This window comes from Amyelois transitella, chromosome 20, assembly GCF_032362555.1.
Source record: "Amyelois transitella isolate CPQ chromosome 20, ilAmyTran1.1, whole genome shotgun sequence".
NCBI classification, from domain to species: domain Eukaryota; kingdom Metazoa; phylum Arthropoda; class Insecta; order Lepidoptera; family Pyralidae; genus Amyelois; species Amyelois transitella.
This window is the reverse complement of record NC_083523.1, coordinates 5,306,709-5,322,765: the sequence shown is the minus strand read 5'-3', so window position 1 is coordinate 5,322,765 and position 16,057 is coordinate 5,306,709. Positions and strand designations below refer to the sequence as shown.

Below are 16,057 nucleotides of genomic sequence, written 5' to 3'. Positions count from 1 at the left end.
ATGTAAGACTTAAAATTTTTTTGGTTCCTCATGATCTCTTTCCAAAATGTATGTAATTACATCTGTAGTAATAAATCACTGTAATTCGAATGAGACAGGGTGGAATTGAAATAATACATTCGTAGCCATATGATTACCTATGCACGGAATTATATTTGGATCTCTCAAACTCGACTCGACTCTAATAACCCTTATCACTAAATTTGATAAGCATTCTTTGAGCATGACTTATGCATGTGACAAAATAAAAAAAAAGACTGTGAAAAATGTTGTCGACGTTGTCAGAACAGGAGTCAGGAACGTCACTGTCAGAACAGGTCAGCCTTCAGGCAATCTTAGAATTTGTTTTGCTTGCTTGCATTTTTGCAATTGCATTGCAAGAACCACTATATAACTAGAACTCTTTTCCTTTTATATGTTTTTGGGATTAAAATAAATTTTGAACATTATATATTATTATCTGTGTTTAGAACTTTGCAGATTGGCTCAGAAAGAAATACATAGTTTGTGTGTAATGTGAAAATTTCCTTCTGATTAAAGTAATTGTATAACAAGGTTTGAAATAAGTAGGATGAATGACCATCAGGCCAAAAAGATTTTATTCAATAAATCTACGGTAAGTAAAATGGGTGGTAATGCAAGTGAAATACAGTACAATACAGAACAGAATAAATGATATCAAGACAACCGAAACATTGTTCTCGTTTTAGTGTTTTTTACATTATGTGCCTACCAGTTATTTAGAAAGGGGAATTAGCCCTGTCATTTAAAATAAGGTTTCACATAATTCTCTTTAATTTCAGCTAGTGAGTCTTAAAGCAGAATTACTAAGAAAGCAAGAAGAAGTGAATGAAAAGAAGCAGCTACCTCGAAATAAAATTGAACATTTTAAACCAGCTGCCAGAAAGACAAGCCAGACGGCAACGGAAGCTAATACCCCAAAGAAAAGCTTCAAAGATAACCTAAAGGCGTTTGATATAGAGGAACTAGAAGCATGTAGAAAGGCAAAGTAAGCATAATAGGGATGATGACTAGGTCTTTAAACATTATTTATTAGTGCATAACATGATAGAATACACATAATTAAATCCGTTATGTGATTTTTTAGTAATAATGTTGATGCCCTGTATGTTTTATATTCATTCAAAGTACGATGGGAAAGTCCATTTAAAAAATTCAAAATTATGTAAAATAACTATGCCAGGAGTGAATAAACAAAAATATGGAATAACTGTCATTAAGACATCATATCCATAAACGCAATAATTAAGGTAGCTGCCATACAAATAAAGTTCATGATGCGAACAAGAAACTCAGTTGTGATGTCACACTTGAGTAGCGTTTGGTAAGGGGCGTTTTGGACTCGTCCAAATAATGTGTTATGTTACCTTGTATATCTCGGGTAGTTTATTGTTTATTGATGCCATTATTTGACCAATGTTTTAGTTGTTGTGCAACTAAATTAAGACTAAAACAAAAAAAAAATTGTCATCATGCCTATTTTATCTCTGTCACTCCCAGCATAATCTTATGTTCCAATCCCAGGGTCTAAAGGCTGGGTCTAATTCTAAGCCAGTCCAATGTACCTAATAACTATTAAATGGCTAAGCCCCATTTTGTTTATTTTTATTTAAATTATGTATATATCCTACTACTATTATAAAGGCGAAAGTTTGTATGGATGTATGGATGTTTGTTACTCTTTCACGCAAAAACTACTGAACCGATTACCATGAAATTTGGTATGTAGGTAGCTGAAGACCCAGAATAACACATAGGCTACTTTTTATCCCAGAGTTCCCGCGGGATTGATAGGGTTTCCATGCGGACGAAGTCGCGGGCGGCCTCTAGTAAAATAATATATATCCTAGTTTCATTTGCAAAGGTCGCAGATGTCAGTCAAAATTATGTCATATAAAATTCCAAATACAATAGTGATGACATTTGTTTCTGATTACTATTATTGTAAAGTATGACATCGAACACGTAAAGTAAAAATAAGAAATTTTGGGCAATAAATGAGGATATACTTAATATTAATGAGTCATTTATATTTTTACAGATTAGCATTAGAAAAAAAGGCAGAACTCTATGCACACTTGTCAGATGGTGTGGGCACTTCTCAACTGGCTGGAAGATTTTTGGTGGATTTCAACATTAAGAAGCAGCAGGAGCACACTCCAAATAATGCAGCTACTGAGACTGAGGCTGAGGATGGTGGTAGCTGTGAGGTTGATGAAAGTGACTGGTAATATTCAGTGGATTGATACAAACATATAATCAAATCTTCACCCCTTAAGACATAGCCAACAGGTTTTTAGCCCATTTCTTCAAAAAAGAATTATAAGTATAGTAACTTTTGTCTTGATTGCCTCTTAGTATGCGCATTGTTTGATAAACGATAAAAAGAAGTTTGAGAACTGGTGTTGTGCAGTTTTAGCTCATCAACTTATCACCATACATAGCTCACTAGCTTATTAATCATACTAATATTATAAACTATTGACATGCCCTGGCTCGCACAGGTTGATTAAACTTCCACCAGAAAATCCTCTTTTCAACATTTCAAACAGGAATAAAATCCGTCCACAGGGAAAATAGGTAGTAAAAAATACATTATGTGTAGTGAGTAGTGATGCAAAAGTTTGTAAGGATGTGTGGTTTTTACTCTTTCACCTCCTATGACTCAGACAAGGGCTCTACTATTGTTGTATGATAGATGCAGTCATATACATAATAATTTTTGTAAAAGAGTCGTGTTGTTCTAATATGTGGATGTTAAGAGAACACTTACAAGCCTAAACTATTGCATGTCAAAAAACAATTGAAATATTACGTATACTCATCAGCCAATTGAAATAATTATTTCCCAAGCTTATTATTTATAAATCCAATTTCCTTAAAATTTTCTTTATAATAAGATTAAAATGTTTGAATTTATTTTTATTTTTAAAACTATCCATTCCTCTTTGTTCCTCCAGGACGGAATTCACAGACTGTCTGGGTCGTACACGAAAATGTCTCAAATCTGACTTAGAATATTTCAAAGAAAAAGATGCACAGTTATTTAAGGCAAAGGATAAATCAAGTACTCATGTTGCAGATGAAAATATTAGAAAGGTGGGTGAATTTGGCTTCTTGTATCATTTAAGATAAAAATAAAATTTAAATTTAAATTTAAATTTCATTTATTTCAGACAACAAAGATCCATATACAATTTTCAATAAAAATCAAATAGATAAAATTAAATCAATATTAAATTTAAAAAATCAAATCGCAATCAAAATTTGAAAATAAAAATCAATCTATACTTAAATGAATTAATCTTAATATAAAAAATACAAATAAAATAAGTTAAAATAAAATAATAATAAATTCAAATGTCAGCCTAAAATAAAATAATTAAATGCAAGGATGTCCATTAATATCTCCTCAGCGGTATAGACACCGCGACATGTCTTTCACAGCAACGCTGGGTGTATGGACAATCCAGTCTTTCAGCGATCATGTTTAAAATGACATTGGAACTGGCCCGTACTCTGCGCACTAAGGACGCGCTCCGCTTACGCATAGTTGTATAAAAGCAGTCCGTTCGCGCCTCCACAAACATACCCGAAGCACTACAGAATCGGGGCAGACCCAATATCACTCTAAATGCGTTATTGTAAAGGACGCGGAGGGCATTGTAATTTTTCTTATTATAGTCAGCCCACAAACTTGAGGTATACATCGACGTACAATAAGCCCTGAACAGCGCAATTTTGACCTGCTGTGAACATCTTGCAAACCTTCGGGCAATCATGTTGGCTCTAATTGACAACGCCCTCCGTTCCCTGTCAATGTCTGCGTTATCCCTAAGATTGGCAGATAAAACCTTGCAGGTGAGAGACAAGTTAAAAATGTATAGGTTAATGGAATTAAACTAGGCTTACATTTTTTGGGAGAAAACAATAGAATATATATTATTCACGAGGTAAGGGCGTGCGAGTTTAGCGTAAGATACGACATCCAGCAAGTAGCCGTCTAAGGAGGAGTCCAAAAGAGGAGGTCAGGGGCGCATGTGCATGCTTATAAATTTCACCAGGCGGCGAAGTGGAAGGCAGGGAAGATCGCGATGCTTTATGAAATTAGATTTGTATCTCTTTGTCTCTCTAGGCCTTTGCTGCATTATGTGTGATATTTTTGGTGAGGCCACCAAAAAGTAGAACCAAAAGACAGCAACACAGATTGATTGGTCCTGTGTATCCTACCAGAAATATTAAGTACACCATACTCTGCTCAACACTTTATCAAATCATTACAGAGATTAGAGACAGGACAAAAGTTAGTGGTGGGATAATTGCTTGAGTAATTGTTACGAAATTAAACATAGTATCCTTTTTTATTACACACAGTAAATGCCTTATTTACACAATCAAGTCCAATTACACTTTATTGTTTTACTACACCTAAAACTTAACTTCCCTTATTTATACCCTTTTAATTTTGCAGGATATAGATAAACCACCAGCAAAGCCGTTCCTCGTTCAGAAGACAAATGACTACCTCCAGTCTTTGCGTGAGAAGTGGGAAGAAAAGGAGAGGGAGTTGCTTGCAAAAGACAAAGATATACATTATCAAGACTTGCTATTTGATGGTATGCATATAAGTATAATAGTTTTTATTAAAAATCATCATATTGGTTATCCATAGATATAACCATTTTATACTATCTCATACCTTCATCTAGTGCTAGTTTCTATGCTGATATGTTTCAGCTGCTTTACTGAGAATTGTGAAAGTCAATCGAGGAAAAAGTTAATAAACATGGGATTATTCTTTTAGGCGGCGGTCTAGCAACCTATCACTATTTGACTCTCGCTTCCATAACTAAATCACACAGCTGAACATGGCCTTCAAGTTTTTCAAGAATTGCCTTTGACTACCCCATAAGTGATTGAGACGTAACACAATCTATCTTTATGATCTAATAATAATCTTTATGTTAATTCAAATTTCCAGAGGCCCGCATGCACGGCGTTGGTTATTACTCATTCAGTACTGATGAGACGGAACGTAAGAAACAAATGGAAGAGCTGATCAAACGTCGTCAAGAGACTTTGCAAGCTCAACAGGAGGCCGAGGAGGAGAGGATGAAACGTGAAGAGCTAATGGCGGCTCGAGTGGCGGCTGCTAGGGCGAGGCAGAGGGCCAGGGCTGGGTTGCCGCCCGAAGAGGAACCTAAAGGTAATTTTCCACGAGTCAAAGATTTTAGTAATCTTTGCACTGGTTTGCCAAGTGATAAAGTTTGTCTTGAGTTAGTAACAGACTGTTATGTGATCTTTCTTAAGTAAGGAATTATTGCAGTAAAGAATGAATAGATTATCATAACTTAAAAATTATTGTTTCAGAAAAACCAAAGGACTTTGCAACTTGCTTGCTGGAATTCCTAAATCAACAAAAAGAAGAAGCTGATGTAAAAGCAAAGGAAGAAGAAAACAGAATCAAAGAAGAAAAAGAAAAGGAACGGCAAAAATTGCGGGAATCTTATGTTCGTGATTGGGACATCGGCAAAGAAGGCGTTGAGGAAAAGGTGAAGAAATTCAGAGAAATGACTCAAGAAGAATATGTAGAACAGCAAAGAGACAAACGAATTGAAGAATTCGCACCACCACAAACATCTTCTGCCTCTAATTCTCAATTCACGTTCGACACTAAAGGCAGTATAGTAGACGCTGAGACCAATGCTCCAGTTAAAAAAACTTGGGCTGATGTAAGACGAAAACGGGCAGAAACCCCACCAGACATTTTTATTCCGAATGAAGAAAAAGGCCTTTATTTTTCGACTAGTAAGAAAACTGAAACTAAAGTTAAGTATCGGAACTTTACAAAAAGCCAAGAGCCGAGTCTTATAATCAATGAATTAGAAAATGATGGAAGTGAAGGTAAAAATCAAAATGACTCCGAAGAACTGTTATCTAATGCAGAATTTGCTCCACCGCCAACATACGATTATTATGGACCTCCACCAACAAAATATCGTAGACAAGAAAAACCATTCCAGTCTGACATTAGGGAAGCCTACGCCCAAGGTGCAAAGAGCCTAGAAGCCAAATCAAATTGTAAAAAATTACCTAGGCATTATGATTTTACTTTTGATTGAAATAAAAAATCCTTATTGCAGTCAAGTGTTTATTTACACTGTTTCTAATACTAGTATCACAATTATGAACACTACCAATGTGAATAAGTTTAAAATCTACTTTTATTTAATAAGATAAAGCTACTATAAAGAGATCGGCGTTTAAAATATTTATAGATTCATTATCAAGCGTGTTATTATTTTTATATAAAGTATAAAATCACCCAAAATGATATAAGTGAATAGTGCAAAGATTTAACAACTGCATTATTTTTCTTCATCTTCATAGGGTCTGGTGTTGCTGTAATATGATCTTGACCTCGAGTGGTCATCATTACAGTCGTCTCTGTTGTTTGATCAGTAATTGGTTGACTCTTTTCAGTAACAACTGATGGACTCGAATTTTGTTGAAGAGCTTCTGCTGTTGGCATTGCAGCATTGGGTTTTAAGTCAGGTTTCATTGAAATTTTTTCATCAATATTTTTTTCTGTAGCTGGTATTTCAGCTGCACGGTCAATGTTATTGTCCACGTCGACATTTATGTCTTTATGTTGAGTTTCTACGGTTGTTTCTACTAAGGATCTAGGTAGTTCCTCCTTAGGTTCACTTTGAGTTGTACTTACTGAAATTTCTGTAGGCCGAGGCATATCATTAACTACTGAACCAACATTTGGGGAATTAGTGCTTGCAGCCACATATGCATTTATGTTCATATTTTTGTCATCATCAGCATTAATGGTGGTTTTTTTATTATCATTTTCAACGGTTGGGATCGCCGAAGTTGTATAATTTGTACTTCCTTCGTTGTTTATATCATTTTTTCTAGCATTGAATACATTGTTATTTGTAGGCATAACGTCATCTGGACCTTTTATCTCTGTTTCCATTACATTATTGTTTTCAACTTGGCTTATATCTTTATCGTTTAATCTTATATCAGTGTTGCCATCGTTATAATTATCTTCGTTATTTACAATGGTTTTATTTTCGGTTCTAGATATAAATTTTGCGTGGGTAACTGTTCGTTTCTTGATTCGGAGATTTTGTATCTTCGAGCCAAGTGTAGCCAGAAATGCAAAAGCTTCATCTTCTCTTTCAGTTTTCTTTTTATTGCAAAGGTCCCCGCGGCACGGGCATGTCATTCGCCAAGTCCGAGAGGAATTGCAGAAAATTGAGTAGCATTCATCTTGGTACAATTTCACGCATAGTCTAGACTCCACGTAGGCTGTAATAAAAACAAAGGGCCGTGATGTTTTACTTAAATAATGCTTAGTAAGTTATAGAATTGTCATAAGTTTAGGTTAATCACTTAACACTATTTGGTTACCTATACCTTAAAAAGTTTCTTTTTTTACCTTCTTTGCGGTGACCAGACCGGAGTCGCTTGCAAAATCCTGATTTATCCAATCCAGCATCATGATCAAAGGTCTAACTCGGGCTCTTTTCCAAAGAGTTAGGATGTAAACGCCAGGAGGAAGAAGAATAATTCGAGTTAAATCGCTCAGGCTTGCTGTATACCGTTTGCTAACAAAATAAAAAAAAATATTACGTGGTGAAGTGGCCACGATAGCGCAGTGTGGGAATCCGTCGTCGCAGGTGGTGACTCCGGGGTCGTCGCAAGATGGCGCGCGCTGACTACGGTGCACTTGCTCAGCTAGGGGACCGCACCAAGAGCATTGCCGCTCACCGCCCGCTGAAACTGGAAAATTAAAAAGGAGATTATACTCGTAACAACCTATTTACTTATATAATCTAATTTTTTCAAAAACCTAAATATTTTAACTTTGCCCTCCCAATACATATTCGATAACATCATGCATGTTAGGAAAAACTTAGACTCTTTCAAAAAAGTAGGTGAATGTACTAGTAGATCACTGCGGAACAATTACAAGTTGTCGATCCCAGCACATCGGCTGGCTAAGGTAGGGAAATCTTTTCTGATTAATTGTATAAGATTTTATAATAAATTACCAAAAAGTGTTCTTGAAATGAATGATAGAAAATTCAAACAGTATATTAAAGTTGAGCTTTGTAGGAAAGCCTATTACAGCACGGATGATTATATTAATGATAAACATGTGTGGCCCGAGCTGGACATAATGGCCTCTTAAATGCTTGTGTATTTTTGACATGATCTTGACATAATTTGTACAGTATGTACATATTTTATTTTATATTTATTTTATTTGACGAAATATTCGTATTGACATAATCAGTTCTACATTCATACATGTTTTTTAATGTAGACAATGTGCATTCGTCCACGATTTAGATTTAAGAGATCTATATTTGTAAATTGACGTCCTATGAAAATGCTGCAGTGTAGTTTGTTCCGCCGCTTCTTCTACACATGCGCTTTGGAAGCGGTAGTAGTTATAATTAGATTTAAGTTATGTGACGTCAATAAGTGATACCTTGTATCCAATTTTGAAAATAAATCTATTCTATTCTATTCTATTCTAATCAAGTCAGTCAAGAGTTTAAGACAAAGGCTAATAAACTTTGGATTTTTCTTTAAGGTGATGGGCTAGCAACTTTTTGAATCTAATTCTATCATTAAGCATAACGTGGCCTTTTAGTATTTTTGAGACTGTTGACTGTCTACCCCTTGACGTGATTATATGGATGTAAATATAAAAAAGGCCAATACAAATTTCGTAAAGAAGTAACTAAAATCAGATTAGGTACTTTAGATTTTATCAAACATTTTTTTTCTCAAAAGGAAAGTACATCTTAAAGAACCTAAATCGGAATATTGTCTTATTATGATTCATTCGATATACAGTCACACAGAACCCCTTATTTTTATTTGGTGGAAATAAAGCAATCAAACAATTATACTTAGTCATGTCGAGAATCAATATCAAAGCAAATAATTATTTAATAACTCGAAGAATACCTTGTATTTAACCTAAATGGAGAGTACTAAATAATGCAATAGATCAAGAAAGTATAAGTCTATCGTTTGTTCCATAACGAGACCTTGACAGCAAAGCAAACTTACTAAATATGTAGAGCAGCTTTTATTGACAGGTGCAGAAATATCGACCTAGGATGGCATAAGTAAGTACCTATATGTTGAGGTAAGACTATTAATTTTAATTAGAAATTAAATCTCTTGAAGTTATTGACTAAAAGAGAGCGACGGTGGATGAGTAGTGAAAAGTATTCGAGGCGTAGGCGAGAGATAAAGGTTCGATTCGAATCCCACCAATGGCTAAAATAAGGATGTCTTATTAAGGTAATCGTACCGTTTGACTCCCGGCATTTTAATAAAATAGGCCTCTTTCCAATGGATTTTGTATAAGGCGACTAAGGGGAATACTACAGTACAGGCACCTCTCCAGGGAGTTTAGGATGTAACCTGGATTAACGGCAGGAGACGGAGGAATATAGGTAGAAGACAACACCGGTTCTGGCAGCAGACAGATTTTCATATAGGCTGGTAGTAGCCTTTGACTTTGAGGCAATTTAATTATTTAATATTAAGCTCCACCCCAAAAATATACATAACGTGGCAGTCATACGTGGCAGGTATGAGACCGGACATGTGTGACGAAGGCCTTTCAGGTTCAACTGAATTTTTTATCTCATATCCATCGTACGTAACTCGTTAAATTTGTAATGACCAGTAAATTGGGGCATAACGCTCGAATCGAGGGCAGAAAGGCAAAAAATATCGTTGTCGTTGACATTATCTCGTGAAAGAAAATACGGCGATTATATCGTAACGATATGGTTAGTGCCTAGTAATATCTGAAAACGTTATAGGTATTCATGTTTATTGGTGATTTTGGCTTTATAGACAGGCCAAAACAACTCGTTACGAGCTATATTTGATATCGAAGTATCGTCTCGATCGTATCCTTTAATAAGAATTTATTCCGACAAATACTTTTGTTTTGTATTGTAATTTTTATCAATGTTGGGAAAAACAAGACTGCACGATGAATAAAAAATATACCTATTGATACAATTTACCTTAGAATTGTGTTAAAAGTGTTGGTGGTCACATCGATTGAGGTTCCGATCAAAATGTGCGATGAAGACACAGGTTCAAATCCTGCGTCGGTCATATATCATTAGCTCATTACTGAGTTATGTTGATATCTTCATTAGTTTAAATGTAAAAAGATGCTCTTATGGTGAGGGAAAACATTGTGAGGAAACCTGCACATTCATGCGACTAGATCACATATGGGTTAGGTATCCCTACAAAGGTGGCGGACTAGCTTCGTGTAAAAACCTTGGTGGCATATTTCAAGAAAATTCGATAAATGACCAGTGACAGTTTGATCAAGTTAGTCGTACATTGAAATTGTTTGCCGAAATATTTTCCAAATGTAATATTGTGTAGAGCGGTATAAATTATACTAAGGAACAGAAGTTGTGCGATAACCGGGGCATTTATCACAAAAGTTCCCGTCTGACGTGCGAAAGTTGTACATAATCTGTACTTACCACTTAGCAGGATGAGAACTACGCTTACGGCCCTCGCGCTCACTGGATGGCTCAAGTTACCCGCTGGCGCCATCTGACTCACACAATACTTATTTATTATCAACAAAACCATAAGTAAACAAAAGGAGGAATACGTTCGCTAAGATATTATTTTTTACAGTACAAACTTGAGTTAACAATACCACAGCAATCTGATCATATAAATTAAGTTTTAGCCGAAATAATTTTATCAAATTTCTATTCTTAATTGATCTCATTAATTAAACAATGATTTTCACATCATCAAATTTGTTATACTACCTTAGACTGAAACTCCTTATTTTGACGAGAACCCCTTACTTATTCCATTTGTATTTCGCTCACCAAACGGTAGGTATAATATAGGATCGCAAAAGTGTAAGGGTCTTTTTTCTTAGCTTTTTATAATTTCTAATATTTAACGCAAAAACTGTTACTGAAACGGAGTGCCGCGCGCGTATACCACAAACCGGGGCCTACTGTTCACTTCACTCCGGCGACCAGCGGACTACGTAGGCAGTGAGCCCTCGAATGTACCGACGAGTCTACACTGACGCATTACTACTACGTCAACACTATATTTTACCCAACTATAATTATAGTTAAAGAACACCTAAAATCCTACTTTTCGTGAACCGCGGCTCAAATGCTTATTGAAAAAATTATTAAAATAGACAGGATGAAAAAGATCGATAGAATACCCTTTATTGCCCATAAAATTATAACAATAAATTTACTCTAAACTTATATTAATATAATAAGATATAATATAATAAGAGTTACTATACATATAATAAGGTTTTGATTTTCTCCTAAAATAAATCAAAAATTGGTCATCCAGGTTATTTACGAAAAAGGAAATAAAATCGCGCCAAGAGGAAAGCAATAAGTCAAGGATGGCCCAGCAGGCTGACATAGGAGTACTTAACCAAAACGGCTAGAACCTTATGAAATATAAATGGAGAAGTGTAAACTCTGTAGTGACTATAATATAAGTTTTGGAGGGTCTGTTATTTTCGTGTCTGGGTTTGATAATAAGGAAGTGTCCACCGCTATAAAATGTTCTCTAGATAGCAATGGAGCCGCTGTAAGAAAACACGTAGGAACCTAATGGCACGGTGGCAAACGTCAGAATTGGGGTTCCAGGCAATAAAGGCTTTTCGAAGGCATTAAGAAGGCAATCTGCCAAAAAGAAATCATGAACAGCAGGGACAAAGAAACTGATGTTTTTTTTAGATTATTCTGAAAAAAAGTATAAGTTAATATTATTATATATTAGTATATAATAGTTAATATAATACCTTTATTATTTAGGTAGTTTACGCGGAAGAGCGTCGGTGGTCTAATTGGTAAGGTGCCCGGTTAAAATGCGTGATGCGCATAAAGGCACTTCACTTCACTACTAAAACTACACTACACTTCCAATCGCCACCTCGGTCATCTGCCAATAAGAATTTACAAATACTAACAAAGATCACAGACTACAGAAAATTTTCAGCAATATATCATTTCAAATAGATTATTGTTAAATAATCTCATACATATACACATATATTCACATCTATATGCCCTTGCGGGGTAGACATAATCAAGAGTCTTGTAAATACTGATAGGCCTCGTTAAATTTGGCTAAATGATACGAGTAGAATTGAGATTCAAATAGTGATAGGTTGCTAGCCCATCACCTAAAAAAGAATCCAAAGTTTATGAGAAAAAAGTAACGTTTCCGACAGTTTTTCCCTTAGTCGCCATTTACGACATCCATAGGAAAGAGATGGAGTGGTCCTATTCTTTTTGTTTTGGTGCCGGGAACCGCGTGGCACATTAAATAATTTTATCTACAAAATTGCCAAAAGGTAAGTCGTAAATTTGCTTCAAAAAGAGTCATGGTCTATGCAAATATAACTTTATTTTAAGTAGTTTATACAGAACAAGGTAAACATTTTATATGAGAGCACAGGAAATGCAGGGGTCATCGGAAGTTGTCTACAGCCTTGTGCGTTTATCTACGGGCGCATGCAACACTGTGTCATTGAGTTTAAACTTTAAAAAACGAGTGAGATACTAATGGCTGGTAAGGTGGTAATTAAAATGAACTGACGTAAACCGACATAACTTATACAGTATTTTAAATAAAAAAGTGCATTATTTTGCCCAGTAATAGTAAATTAATAAAGAAAACTAAATTTTAGAAGTACAATAGATGGGCTTAACGGCTTACCTATAAATATAAAATTAAATCGGTGTATAAATTTTGTCAAACAGCTGAACGAGTCTTTTCGAAACTGTTGGCTCTGTCTACCCAATAAGGGATAACGATGTGATTATATGTATGAATTTATGTTTAAATTTTATACGGAACATGGGTGGTCGAATCGGTAAGGTGCCAGTTAAAATGCGTGATGTGTAGAAAGGCATTGGCTCGAATTGCCAAAAAATGGTCAGATATTATGGTCCATGGTCAAAGGCATCAAAGGCATTTTTCAATAAAACGTTGGAAGTGTATCCGCCGCATTATTTGTATTTTCACTAACAACTAGCTTTTGCTAATATTTTCCGGAATGACAATTTAAATTGAAGGCACGAGTCTACTGTATCGGTAGGAAAGTTTGCACCTGTGCTTTTTTACCATTACTTATGGCTTCTTTCTTATAAAAATAATATATATCATCAAGTAGGTATAGTACTGAAAAAAATATTCTTTTACTAGATATTTTACTAAGGTTTGCTCAAAACAATTTTTTTTATTAAAGAAATTTAGGTTCTCCCTTTTGTTAAAAAATAGAAAAACAAGATGACCACATTTTTTATTTTAAAGCGTATTATGGATTACATTTTCTACTAACATTAGTTTTTAATGACTCAAGAAACTAGTTGAACAAATATTATTTAATTATACTTGTTTAAAATATTGTTAAGTATTTTAAGACTGTTGGCTTTGTCTATACCGTAAGGGATAAAGACTTAATTGTAGGTATAGAAAAAATATTCGCGTAATTTCTTATTAATTAAAATTTACACATTGCGACTTATAAATTAGTATTTTTAGAATTTACTATGGAAGTATAATAATTCTGTTATGATAAAATATAAAACAGCATCATATTTTATCATCAGAAAGCAAAAATAATGTGCTATTAAGGTGTGATAAATTCATTTTATTTGAAAGAACATTATTTTAAATATGGTTTGTCTACTAGAAAAGTAGTCGGGCGATTTCGGTGCATGCAACTTGCTGTCTAATGAGTCATGAGTGGGCTCTCCCAGTCTCGACAACAATCAATCAAATGTATTACATATGAGTGTTTATAAGGCCTTTGAAAGCGGGTTATAGCTGTGTCAACTGAGTTACTGGGTCAAAGATCTAATCAATCATTTGGGTGCTTCTTGTGAATGAAAACCATTTGCCGGTTCTATTGAACCGAAGCGTCATAATTGAAGTGGTACATTGACCCATCGCTATAGGGCTTTTCAAATGACTGGCATATTTCATAAATGGAAAAAGTATTTCTGTATGTCTAAAAATTCAATTGAAAAGTTGAATTGAAAAATTTACAACTCCCATTCTCCTAGCTTTAGTCCCGGTTGCATCCACACCACTCTTGAGAGGAGCCCGGGGCATGCCTTTGAACATGGATCCTGAATTGGGTGAGGTAACAACTATAATTTTTACATTCAAAATGCGTTATAATTAAACCTATCGCATGCCTATTTATCCAAATATCAAAATATGTATGAATGGTCCATTTACTCGGCTCTCTGAACACTGTATCCATCTTACTTTCCTATCATAAAAAATTTCTTCTTCCAGAATAGAGGCGCTCTTCACGAAATACGATCGTGGCGGGACAATAAATTGAAGCATGAATAAACACTTGGCGGTTATAAATAACTGCACGGACTTGTAGGGCCATTATTTTGTTAGGCCTTTCAGTTAGCCAGGATAATAAATATACGAATGCTTTTTCTGAGCGTTTTGTAACATTGTCGGAATGAATAATCCATAATTATGTTAAAAATGTGAAACTTTGTTTTTCCATCTAGCACGTACCATAAACCGATCTTCACGATTTTTACATTGATATAGTATGAAGTACGGGGAAAGACATAAGGCTATAATATGTCTCTCTCATTATAAGCAGTTCTTTCTTAAATATTTTGCGATTGTATTGTTAGTTGTTTGTTTTGCTCAGCTGCCTGAAAGTTTTATTGAGAATAGGATAATTTGTTATCCTACTTTTCAGGCATTTTGACGTAAGTAGTTTAGCAAAATTTATGCATTTAACGTGTGTAGTATAGATACATATCTACGAGTAGCAGCCTTATTTTTAACATTTGTTTGGTTGGTTTTGTAGCCATAATTTCTTTAATATTTAAGAGGATCAATACACGTTTTGTCATATCATTTCAATCATTCCAACCGTCAATTTCCGTAAAAGGTTATTGTATTGGATTAATTTATCTGATAGAGATCTTGGAGTTATATACTTGCGTATAATACAATTCGTGGTATCCGTTATCGTTAATGGGCAAATCGATATTGCTTTGAGGTTCGAAATGTTCGTTATTTTTGGGCGAATTAATAGAATTAGACAACTGAATACATAAATATTCATAAATTACATTTGTAAAAATATTTATATAGGGCACAGAAAACTGAGAGCCGTCGACCTCAGTTGAAGTTATTGTCATGTTCGTTGCTCTTTGGTGATTAGACACTTCTGTAATGTTAGTGGTTAGTAAGTTTTAAAAATAGTACCTACCACTTGCGTATTTTTTGATTGATGATTTACCACGATTTCATTATTGTTGAATAAGAAGTTATTTTTATCGGCATCAATTAGTTTAATAATACTTGTTGTTCTATTATTAGTTAATTTTTTTATAATTTAATGGTTTTACTGTTGTATGTTGTTGTTGCAGGGCGATCGAGCGATGTAGGTCATCGATGCAAAGAGCAGTCTGCATTGCGACGCTCTCCCATTGTTGAATGCGCCAAATTAAAATCTTAATTAGTGCAATTGATTTCAAGAGAATAACGACACAAATAAAAAAAATGAAATTATTATTTTAAGTTTGAATTAGACTCCTAAAAGAAATTACCATAATAGATAGTAGAGTGACTTTTATTTTAATTACATAGATTTTTTTTAAAATATTTGGTTTAAAAAAAATTCTAAAAAGGTTTTTGTGGTTTGGCTTCTTGGTCTGTATTTTCGTCTGTATTATGATGATCTCTTAAGGGAACAATACTGAGACACTACCTACAGGTTAATTAGTTTAGAAAGCGAGAGTATGTTACATTTATTATGAAAGCATATATTTTCTAGGGCTTTTTGCTGTTCGACATTCACACAACGATATAGAGTAGTAATAATTGAAATGCTTGTAGTTTTTTACTTTAAAGAAGGCAGGTGTTAACATTAGACATGATTGATGGAAGAAAGGGAAGTTTG

At 34.5% G+C, this 16,057-nt stretch overlaps 2 protein-coding genes across 2 annotated transcripts; one reads left to right on the top strand and one right to left on the bottom strand.

Annotated features, from left to right (window-relative positions):
• The first annotated feature begins 302 nt into the window (after positions 1-302).
• Positions 303-6,275, top strand: LOC106131476 (coiled-coil domain-containing protein 174). Its single transcript, XM_013330587.2, has 7 exons — positions 303-616; positions 804-1,009; positions 2,063-2,248; positions 2,982-3,120; positions 4,493-4,637; positions 5,003-5,227; positions 5,392-6,275. Exons 1-7 carry the CDS (start codon positions 572-574, stop codon positions 6,141-6,143), a joined length of 1,698 nt encoding a protein of 565 aa, XP_013186041.2. The 5' UTR covers positions 303-571; the 3' UTR covers positions 6,144-6,275.
• A 50-nt stretch (positions 6,276-6,325) lies between these two features.
• Positions 6,326-10,656, bottom strand: LOC106131434 (uncharacterized). Its single transcript, XM_013330546.2, has 3 exons — positions 10,584-10,656; positions 7,672-7,821; positions 6,326-7,347 (listed from the first exon to the last, which is right to left on the bottom strand). Exons 1-3 carry the CDS (start codon positions 10,654-10,656, stop codon positions 6,326-6,328), a joined length of 1,245 nt encoding a protein of 414 aa, XP_013186000.2.
• Positions 10,657-16,057: the final 5,401 nt, after the last annotated feature.